At 50.2% G+C, this 11,191-nt stretch overlaps 1 protein-coding gene across 4 annotated transcripts in view; it reads left to right on the plus strand.

Moving 5' to 3' along the window:
• The window catches only part of LOC101580623 (PWWP domain-containing protein MUM1), a 22,712-nt gene that overhangs the window by 2,528 nt on the left and 8,993 nt on the right, over positions 1-11,191 (plus strand). For all 4 annotated transcript variants that reach the window (XM_023716795.1, XM_023716794.1, XM_023716793.1 and 1 more), the window contains exons 4-9: positions 1,045-1,115; positions 3,060-3,815; positions 5,014-5,121; positions 7,089-7,159; positions 9,309-9,385; positions 9,925-9,985. In XM_023716795.1, coding sequence (XP_023572563.1) covers positions 1,045-1,115; positions 3,060-3,815; positions 5,014-5,121; positions 7,089-7,159; positions 9,309-9,385; positions 9,925-9,985 — 1,144 coding nt within the window. The remainder of the gene's footprint in view (positions 1-1,044; positions 1,116-3,059; positions 3,816-5,013; positions 5,122-7,088; positions 7,160-9,308; positions 9,386-9,924; positions 9,986-11,191) is intronic.

The following is an 11,191-nucleotide window of genomic DNA, read 5'->3' on the forward strand; positions in this document are numbered from 1 at the left end:
TTATGATATCACTCTGATATCCTTGTGAGACCCGAACTGATTTTATTTTATGTAAGTTTGGAAGTTGAAGAAATGGGTACAAGACTTAAGTGAATGACAGGGCTGGGGACATAGCTCAGTGGCACAAGTGCCGGTCTGGCAAGAGCAAGGTCCTGAGTTTATGTCCTGGAAAAAAAAAAAAAAAAAAAAAGACTTAAGTGAATAGAAATTATATCCAGAGTGCACATAGGGACATTTCTTTCTGACAGAAGAGAATGTCTTGTCTCAGAAACCTCTGTTTCAGGGGCCCCAGTGATTTTTGACAGTGGAGGCTGTTGCCCCAATAAAAAACTCTAGCACATCGGTGGCTTTTGGGCATACAGTTCTGCCTTTTATTACCTGGTGACTGGAAGTTGCAGGCCATCTGGACTGGGGGTGATTAGTGTGCCCAAGTGGTGTGGGGTTGTAGCTTTGGCACGTCGCGTGTCAGATCGGCCACTTTGAAAGAGCCAGTCCCTTAGCCGCTGCCGCTGGCTGGCTCTCCTTGTCTTCTCTGTCTTCTGCCTGCTCCTCCCCATCTCCTGAGCCTGCTTGGCCCCAGCTCGGCTCTCCCTGCGGCTGGGAAGGTAATTGAATACTTGAGTTTAAAAGGAAAGCGCATCCTTTTAAACTAAAACGCGCCTGCTGGGCTGTAAACAGCTTTTAGTGACATTATCGGCTACTCTGAAAACCTAACAAAGGAGTTATTTGTGCAGTTGAAAGTAGGATTTGCCTCATAAAAGTCACAATTTGAATTCATTTTTACTCTTAACTCCAGCCAACCTTTTCTGTTTTAAAAGAGGGGGGAAAAGAAAGAAGAAAAAAAACCCTACCACATCCATCAGGGTCCTAACTGCCTCTAACCTCAGGCAGCCCAATTCCTAGTTGGCTGGGACTTTTGGTGTAAGTAGAAGGTTGAGGAGGAAAATGAATTTAATTCTTTTGTCATTTAAAGAAAAACATGTTTGAAAATGTCTTTGGTGGCCTTGGCGGATGGCGCGTAACAGTCGTTTTCTGTCTCTGCAGAATTAAGGTGAAAAGCACGGAAGTTGAGACCCTGAACAAGTCTCAGATTGAGAGCATTGCCTCTTCCCTGGGTAAGAGACTGTTCGCAGGGGGCCATTAGGTCTAATGGGATCAGAGGGAGTTGGTGAGAATTTAAGGACTCGGCTCTGTAGGTAAAAAATTGCCCAATGCACGTTCCCATAGGGGATGTGAGTGAAAGAAAGGAAAAAAATGAATATGCTTTCATAAGCCTTGCTAAAATGTGCCCTTAGAGCCAATCTTATTCTTTTTGTGTGGGCGATTTCTTTCTTTCTTTCTTCCTTTTTTTTTTTCTCAATATGAGACAGGAGCTTACCATGTAGTCCAGACTGGCCTTGAACTCATGGCAATCCTCCTACCTCAGCCACTTGAGTGCTGAGAGGGATCCATCACCACACCCAGCTTTTTCTTTTTTCTTTTCTTTTTTTATTTGCAGCACTGGGAATGGAACCCAGAGCTTGGCATGTGCCAAGCAGATGCTTTACCGTTGAGTTATATCCCCAGCCCTTTTTATTTGAGTTTTCAGATTTGTCTTGCTAAGTTGCCCAGGTTGCCCTTGAACCTGTGATCCTCTTGCCTGCACTCCCCAGATAGCTAGGATGCTGAGTACACTACTGGGCCTGGCCCTCAGTCCAAAGGCTCAAAGCCATCTCTGTTGTGGCTGGCTGTAATCACAGGTCCTGCAGGAGTGCCTCCGTGAGGCAGATCTTTTCCTTTTTTCTCTGCCCATCCACAGTGGGGTGGCAAGGTGACTCTGTTGCCCTCTGGCTGGCTTGGTCCCTACCTGTACTTGGAGACTGTTTTGACATTCCAGAGGGAAGCCCAGGGGAGCAAGAACAGGTGCCCCTGTGCCCACGGTGGTGGCGAGCTTTGCCTACAGATGTCTTTGCAGGTGTGGGCCACACGGGTCAGTGGGAAGCAGGCCTTGGTTTCTTCCTCCCCGACACTTGATTGAGCATCTGCCCCCTTGCGTTTCATAGCTGAGAGGTGACCCTGTAAGGCACCCATCCCCCTACAGCTCAACAGTGTCGGCACCTAATCTCAGCTCAGCACACCCAAATGCAGAATTGTGTTTGTCCCTCAAAGTGGGAGTATCTGTTCCACCGTCAGGGATTGTTGGTCTTGTGAAAAGATCGACCAGACTTCTTTCCCATGACATTTATAAAGCAAGATCCAGTTCCCTGGGTCCCCAGGAAAAATTGCCATTGTTGGGCTCAGGCTCCGTCCCTGCCTGCCGCAGGTGGTGCTGACCATGTCCCTGATGGCGTCCTTGTCGTGGGTTCCGACCATGTTGGGGGGCTGGTTACTTGTTGGCGCTTTTAATATTAAACAGGGGCAAAATACTGTTTGGATTGAGGCATTATGCCCGCTGAGTTGTGATATTACATCCATCATCTTGTTCAAATAAGTAGCGCCGTGTCTGTGTGTCGGAATGAATAAATAAAACTGTTGCGGCAGGCAGGGAGGATGGGCTGGCGAGTGAGGCCCAGGATGAGCTTTTCTGGCTTTGAAACGCCCTTGCAAAGAAGTGAAGAAAATGTCCCAGCCCACAATGAGTCTTTTTAATCGGTCGAGCCTTACCCTCCCACCCCAAGAATACGCTGCCAGCAGCGTCCTTTATTTAGTTGGCATTGGTTTTTATTGACCCTGATTGAATTTGAAATTGTAAGGCAGAGAGAGGATTTGCAAAACATTTGAATACATTTTGTTCACAGTAGTGTTTTGTAACTTGGAGGAATTTATCTTTTTAGCCAATCAGGGTAAGGTCAGTACATTAAAAAAAAAAAAAAAAAACTTAAAAAAAGATCGCAACCCTGAATAGCTGTCTTGTAGCTTTGTCCCCTTTTCAGGGAAAACGAGAAATGTTAAGCCTGCCCTTCACTCACTTGTAGACGTAGGCTAGCGGTGACAATTGGACAGCGGAGCTTTTGAGCCAGGCTGTGACAGGCCCCGAGTACCCGGACGTAACGGGTGCTGTGTCCTTCCTGTCCCTTCAGCCTTGCAGACCGAGGTCCCCACTGCAGCCCTGCAGGAGCTGACCTACAGACGCTCACTGCGGGTGGCCCTGGATGTTTTGAATGAGGGCAGCGGTTTGAGTTGGGAAAGCACCTCAAGGAGAAATGGATCTGCTTGGTGGCGAAGGGAGAAGGAACCCACTGAAGCAGCCTCCTCGCTACGCAACACGCTCCATTCTTCCTTCCGTGAAGATGTGTCAGCCCATCCTGGCGAGAAAGAGCCTGAGGTCAAAGTGGATCACAAGAAAAGGCCAGGGAAAAGTGAGACCCCAGGAGCCCTGTTGGCTCCAGCCGGCCCTCAGGATGGGAGTGAGTGGGACGCAGGTCACACTCTCACCAGGAAGCGGGGCAGGAGTTTGGCCCAGAGGTCTGGCCAGTGCCAGGAGGCACCTGCTCCTTCTGGGGCACAGAGCGAGGAGCAGTGCGTAGGCCAGGCCTCGCTGCCCCAAGCCCAGGAGGACGATCTGTGTGCCCAAGCCGAAGGACACGACCCCGGTTTGCCATTAGGCAGCCTCACGGTGGTCCCGGCTCTGGACAGGGCTGGAGGGCCCCCTGCGAAGAGGATGCACCTGAGGCTACCTGCCACACAGCTGGAGCCGGAGCTGTCCCCCAAGCCACGACCCTGGGGGTACATGACCCTGCGGAGCACGTCCACCAGCCCTTGTCCCTCAGATACTGCAGTGGAGGACACGCAGTTCCCTCTTCTCCAGGATAGTGGCAGCGATGGGCTGGAAGAAGGTAAAATGTATGGGGCAGCTGCCTGCCTGCCTGCCCGGCCGGGTGGGGAACTAGAGCTGGGCTCTGCCAGGCCAGACTGGCAGGCGGGCACTGGGGTATTTTTAACCAAATCATAATGAAACCATTACCAGAATAGATCGAGAGCAGAGATTTCTCATTCCTTTGTGTTTGTCTCCCCACTGAGCTATAATTACTTCCAACTTCTCCCAAATATTTGTTTTTATTTTTGTTTTGGGCTGGAGTTGGGGGAGCCCAGTGTGGGCTGCTGTGAACTTGGCCTGCGTCTGGCCCCCAGGATTCTGTCCTTATTCTTTTAACCCTTGCACCACTCGAATGTCTTCCCCTAAATGAGGCAGGACAGGTTGAAGGGATGGAAAGGCCCCACTTGAACTCCCACACCATGGCCCTGGGTGTGCTATAGGGTGCCTGCTGGCTTTTTCCATCTTTTTTTATTTTTATTTTTATTTATTTATTTATTTATTTATTTATTTATTTTGTGTGTGGCCAGCTCAGCCCACCAGGGGGCGGGCGGGCTGGCATGTGGTGCTGGGGGATTGAACTGAGGTCCCTGTGCTTTGCTTGGCTTAGCTTGTTCTAAATAGGTGCTTTAGACCACTGAGCCATCTCACCAGCCCCGGCTTTTTCCATCTTAACCTTACAGGGTCTCACTTACTCTTGAAGTGTTAATTCAGAAATCCTAACTGCTGCAGAGGACAGGGAACTTGGCGTTGTGCTGCCCTCTGTCCTGAGGCCGTGTCCCTTACCCTGTCAGGCGAGGCAGGCGCTTGTAGTCAGCTCTGGGGTCTGGGGACCCACTCTCTGTGGGCCCTTAGTGCTTTGGGCTGTGAAGGAACCAGAGCAAGACAAAAGGGATTCCCATCCAGAGCTGCTGCCCTCATGGCCTCCCCTCCTTAGGGCATGAAAGGACATCCCTGTCTCTTATCTCTTGTTTATTTTTCTTGAAAATGCACTTTGGGGCTGGGCCCTTGCCCCACATGCACAAGGTCTAGAGTTCCATGCACAGCACTGAAAATAGAATGCATGAACTGCACTTGAACCACGGCGCCGTCTGGATTGCGGGTGGCAGGGGATCTTTTGCTTTTACACTGCTGTAGCCCAGGTGCCTTGCCGTGTCCTCTTGAGATTCCTCTCCCGAGGATAGTGCAGCGCAGTGACAGTTACCTCACGTTATTGGCAGACCTTCAAGCTTCTCAGGAGCTCGTGGAGTTTAATTCCAACAACTCCATCATGGAGGAAGAGGAGGAAGAGGAGGAGGAGGAGCCTCCGAGAATCCTTTTGTATCACGGTGAGAGAGGACTGGAGCGTGGGCCTTGGGTTGGGACAGTAACACAGATTGGGACTGAATCCACATAAGAAATGCAGGCCAGTGTCCTCAGAGTGCTTCTGCCATGTCCCAGAGAGGTCCGTACCATCTCGTTTGTTTCCTACTGAATGGAGCCCTAGTGGGGTCACTGAGCAGGGCTGAGTTTTCTGTGCTACACAAAGAGAAGAGGGGGTTCCCCGAGAGAGAGCCCAGCACCGGCCAGCAGCTTGTCTGCCTGCAGCGCAGGCCCTCTTGTGCCCTCTTTAGGAAGAGAGCAGCCGAGGAAGAGCAGGGCTCTGCCGCCCTCCGGGTGTGTCTGCACACTGCTGCACCACTGCCGGCCGTCTTGCGATAGTATGGGGACAGCTGTCTTTGTACCCCTCCCACAAGCTGCATTGCTCCAGAGCCACAAGGGCAAAAAGTGCTGGGCTCAGAAGACCAGCCAGTCGGGGCAGGGGGCCATGGTGGAACCGAGTGCCTCTGTAGGTGTTTCTGTCTTTACCTGAGGCAACAGTTACCTCCAATTTGGAGAGAATTACAGATTCCACAGTGGTGTAGAAGCAGTGCAGGGTGGTCTGGCAGGTCAGTCACCGGTGTCCCCCATTGGAGACACCTGCAGAGCTGCAGCCCCATGCGCTACACATCCATGTGGGATGTGGGCGTGCTGTGTAGCCTTTCCTTTGTTCAGACTGCTGGGTGCTTGTCATTAAATGAATAATCCCAATTCTCTTTTTTTCTCCCATGAACTGCTAACTCAGACTTTTTTTTTATTTTTTAATTTTGCATTGGTACATGATCTGATAGTTCTTAGTGGTGCCCGGTTACCCATTTGTTACCAGGGCAGTGGGTCATCCTGTACTTAGCCCTCTCTCGGCAGCCTGTCCCTGCCTGTCCCACAATGGTGGCTGTTTCCACCCACCTGCCGGGGCCTTCTGGGGTATCATATGTCTCATGGATTCTCCTGAGTGGACTATGTTAAACAGGGAAGGGTTCTGTGACTTCCCCTGCCACCAGCCAGGATCAGGGTGACCGGGCACAGCTTTACACCTGCAGCATTTTGCAGTTTCCTCCTGTCAGAGTGTCTTGGGTGTCACCTGTTGGGTGGGCCTGTCCCTGAGCACTGGCCACAGTCCGGGTCTATGCTGGACCCTAGGGCTTGGAAAAGCCCTGTATTTTCACAAGGTTATGTCCCTACCCTGGGTCACAGCTTGTCTTTCCTGCTTCGTTTTCCTTTTCATATGGCTTTTATTTTTTATTTCACAGACCTCTTGGGTTTCCACAGGCAAGTAGGGCAGCTTCCTTCCTCTCCTTCCCAGTCAGAGAGCCGTGGCCTCGTGAGCCTGGGAGTTTCTGAGGCTCTCCGCTGGTTTCCTGTGGCTTTTAAACTTTTAGAGTATTTACTTATTCTGGGGTTTCTTTTTCTCTTATTTTTCCTTTAATGTATTTTGTTTTTTGAAAGAGGGTTTTACTGCCTCAGCCTCCTGAGTGCACCATCCCTCCTGGGATGACATGTTTACCACCATGCCTCACGTGGGACTTTGTGGGTGCAGAAAATTTTGTTTGCAAGTAATTTTGTGATTACTTTATGACTTAAATAACTTTCCTCCCATTTTAAGACCCTCGTTTCTCAGTTATGCATATTCCAAATGAACTTCTTAGGTCTGGCTCTAATTATTTGCCATTAGCTGATTTCTGTTTTATACCACGCCTACACAGCGCCACGCAGACCCAGTGTCGCCTGTTCTGGGGTCTCACAACTGTGCCCCCATTGACATGGGGTGTAGCACTGCCTCAAAGAGGCTTTTGACCTCCTGGAAGAATTGTGTTAAAATTAGGTTTAAACAGTGTCAGAACTATTTTTTTTTTTTCTCTCTCTAGCTGTTGTGCTTGTGGATTTGACTTGTGTTTTTTCTTTTTCTTTTCTTTCATTTTCTTTTTTTTAATTCTAGAACCGCGTTCATTTGAAGTAGGAATGCTAGTCTGGCTTAAATACCAAAAATACCCATTCTGGCCAGCAGTGGTAAGAGCGACTTCTTTCCCCTTTAGGCAGATGGTCCCGGCGTCCAGGGCTCCCCCATCCTCTACCCTGGGTGGGGGGTGTCCAGCTTTTGTTATTGTTGGAAAACTTGGCAGAATGGTGAGAAAAAAGACCAGGGCCACCGTTCCCTAACAAAGGGATTCAATCACTTTGGCACAGTTTAGTGTGGGTTATGCAGACCAAATTGGTGGACTTAGAAAAACCTGCTTTAAAAAAGTGTTATGTGCTGGGCGTGGTGGTGCATGCCTGTTGTGCCAGCACCCTAGGGAGACTGAGGCAGGAGGATCACCAAATTCTAGCTTAGCCCAGGCAACTTAGGGGTCCGGCAAGATCTTGTCTCTAAAAGAGGGGTCGGGCTGCAGGTCAGTAAGAAGCCGCTGGGTTCAGTCCTCAGTACACTAAAGAGTACTTAGGTTTTCTGGCAGGATCAGTTGTGGATATATAGGAAGAGGTGCTCGCAGGCCAGCGGAGGTTTGCTTATAGGGCGAAAGAGCCCAGGCGAGGCCAGACTTGGCTCCGTGCTCTCTCTGTGCCTGTGAAGGGCATGTTGCTAGTTATTTTGGGGGGACAAAGGTACTCTGTTTTTTTTTTTTTTGTTTTTTGGTGGAACCGGGGATTGAACTAAGGCCCTTACGCTTGCCAGGAAAGTGCTTATTCCACTGAGCCATCTCCCCGGCCCTGACAAAGGTACTCTGTACCCTTTTACTTTTCTTTATTTTATTTTTTTTCTTTCTTTCTTTTTTTATTTATTGTTTAGGGCCCTTTTTACTCATATTTTCTCCTTCATGTTTCCCCTCTCATTTCCGTGTCATCTTCTGGCACACACAGGGTTCTGATGATTTTAGGTGTGGTTCAGTATTTTAAAGTTTGAAAAAATTTTTCATTTAACTTTTAAATTTTTTTTTTTTTTTCAGTTCTGGGGATGCACCCAGGACCTTGTGCAGGCCCACAAGCAGTGACCCCCACGGGTCAGCACCCCCAGACCTGGCTGCTTATAATTTTTTTAATCAAGAAGCAATGATGTTTCTGTCCAGAAGGTTTTTGTTCTGTAATCAGCAAGTGATGCTTTGACTGTGTTAATGGCCCTGATCTGAGCCACATCACGTGGTGTTCCCACGCACGGCTGGCTATGATGACAGAAAAGTCAGGGTTCCTCTGCAGACTGTACTAAGTATATATTTAAAAAAAGAAAAGGCAAGGCTCTCTGTACTGCCCATGCATGCAGATGTGCGGGGTCCCACGGGTGTCCCTTGGTCTGGCCGGAGGGAGTCAGTGTGCAGGGTCCCCCCCGGCTGCCCCGGCATACATCCCGTTCCCCACAGCTTTCTAGTGGGCCCTTAATTCTGTCCAGGTCCAGGATCCCTGCTGGGCTGGCAGTCACTCGTGTCACTGGGGATGTTGCTCAGGGTAGAGCTCTTGCACTGCATACTGCTGGAGAGCCAGCCCAATGCTGGTGCTGAGAGGTGGCTGCCGCAGTGTTTGCCAGGGCTTTGATTAAATGAAGACAGAAGGGGCCGGGGAGATGGCTCAGTGGAATAAGTGCTTGCCAGGCAAGCGCAAGGGCCTGAGTTCAATCCCCAGTTCCAAAAAATAAAAAATAAGTGAAGGGGCTGGAGAGATGACTCAGTGGTCTAAAGCACCTACTTGAAGCAAGCTTGGCAAAGCACAGGGACTGCGGTTCGATCCCCCAGCACCACATGCCAGCCCGCCCCACCCCCTGGTGGGCTGAGCTGGCCACACACACAATAAATAAATGTAATAAATAAAAAAATAAATAAATAATTAAAAATAAGTGAAGACAGAGCTGGGGGGGTGTCACATAGCTGTCATCCTAGCTAGTTGGGAGGCTGAGGCAGGAGGCTCGGTGCGAGGTCAAGGCCAGCCTGGGCTACACAGTAAGAGCCTCTCAGTACCCCCATAAAAGAAACCTAAATGAGTGAATCTGTGCTGCAGTGTGACACTGCACAAAGTATGCCCTGGTCCCCAGCATTTTGTGCAACGGCCCTGTGTAGTCATATTGCCACCCCCTTGTGAGGATGTGTGTGTGTGTGTGTGTGTGTGTGTGTGTAGGTGCCTGAAACCCATGGCCCCACATATTTATGACGCTGTGTTTTCTGGGACTCATTGCTAGGTCAAAAGCGTGAAGCGGCGGGAGAAAAAAGCAAGCGTGCTCTTCATCGAGCGGGACATGAACCCCAAAGGGCGTGGGTAAAGAAGGCATTGCTCTTGCTTTTTGTAAAGAGGGTCGGGAGCCCAGTGGGGTAGGGAGGGATTCAGATCAGCCCCTCACCAGGTAGAGGAGACAGCTCATTTGTTCCCTTTTCTCCGAGTTCGTTTGCTGGCACTAAAAGGCAGCCCAAACAGCTGCCTTGGGTCCCCCTTAGTAAAGCTTGGCCCTGAGATAGTGTGCCCCCCCCGAGCCCAAAGCTGCCGTTGAGCCCTGCACGAGCCAACGCCACACCTTCTGCAGGGCTCTGTGGAGGTGGCCTCTGCTGGCCTTCAGTGCTTCCTGCTTCCTCCAGTGGCCACTGCCCCTCCCTGAAGGGTCTGTCACAGTTGGAAGTCACTGCATCTTGTGAGCTCCAGCCTGGCTCCATGAGGCCCCTTAGGCAGCTAGAAAAGTCACCTCTGTAAGGGACTGCTGTCCATTGAGGCCCTTTGGTGCCCTGCAGGTTCTTGTGAGGGGAAAAGCTCAGGAACCCCAATGAAGGTCCCTCAAGCTAACTGTCACCTCTCTGCTCCACCAGCATCACTGTGTCGCTCAGAAGACTGAAGCACTTTGATTGTAAGGAGAAGCAGGCATTGCTGGTAGGTGGACTGCTGCGTGCTTGCTCCCGTGACCGCGTTACCTTGTGGCTAGTTGGACTAGGATCAGTCACAGCCCATCTGGGCAGTTGCTGGCTCCGTCTCCATTTTAGAGGGGCAGGTCATGACAGGGAGCCTAGGCACAGGCCTGGTTCTTCCTTGGCTTGATGGATGGAGCACTTGGACCGAGGGCTTGGAAACTGGGTCCCTGTTCATTGTGCTGAGCTTAGAGTGCCTGAAGTGAGCCTGGCCTTCCCCTAACAAGCTGCTTCTGTGCCTCCTGGGGTACATTCGGCTTGTCATCACACACTACTATCAGTCAAAGAATGACAGCCAAGGCAGCGGCACTCACTCGTACATCCAGGCACTCAGGAGGCTGAGGCAGGAAATTTGCAAAATTAAGGCCCACGTGGGCAATTTAGCAAGACCTTATGTTAAAAAACATAAAGGGGCTGGGGTTGCAGAATCCCTGGGTTTAGTCCCTTGCTTGAGGGGGAGGTATATTCTACTCGGAGAACACTTTTTTTTTTTTTTTTTTTTTTTTTGGCGGAACCAGGGATTGAACTCAGATCCTTGCGTTTGCCAGTCAAGTGCTTATCCTACTGAGCCATCTCCCCGGCCCCCACTTTTTTTTTTTTTTTTAACAGTTTTTAAAAGGGAAAAATAAAACACCAGACAGGTAGCTATGGGGTCACTGTGATGCCACCTCCTTTGGCACAGGGATTTTTACTTCTCAGCAATGAAGCACTTGGGCTGGCAAGATAGCTCGGTGGTCTAAAGCACCTATTTAGGCAAACTTAGGCAAGTGGTCAGGGACTGTGGTTCGATCCCCAGCACCACATGCTGAGCAGCCACAAAAACCAAACAAACAAAAAAAATGATGCAGCACTCAAGTTTTCCTGAGCCTTGTGTTCCGGTGAGGCAGGATGCAGACCCGTGCATCCATGGTGGCCAGCAGGACAGCCAGGGCCATGGTGACCTGGGCCCTCTGCAACTGGCTATGCTGCTGCTTGATGGTCCAAGCTTCCCAGCAAGTCTTTGGGTGCTGGGTATATCTTGGGGCTTTTTTTGGTGACCGTTGTGGGTTTCTCTCTTCATTTTTTTGCTGGGAATGGAACCTAAGGTCTTGTACATGCTGAGCATGTGGTTACCACTGAACTACACACTCAGCTCCCTTTTTTTTTAGTGGTATGGGAGATCTGACTCAGG

The sequence above is a fragment of the Octodon degus genome, unplaced genomic scaffold, assembly GCF_000260255.1.
Source record: "Octodon degus isolate 3935 unplaced genomic scaffold, OctDeg1.0 scaffold00050, whole genome shotgun sequence".
Classification (NCBI taxonomy): domain Eukaryota; kingdom Metazoa; phylum Chordata; class Mammalia; order Rodentia; family Octodontidae; genus Octodon; species Octodon degus.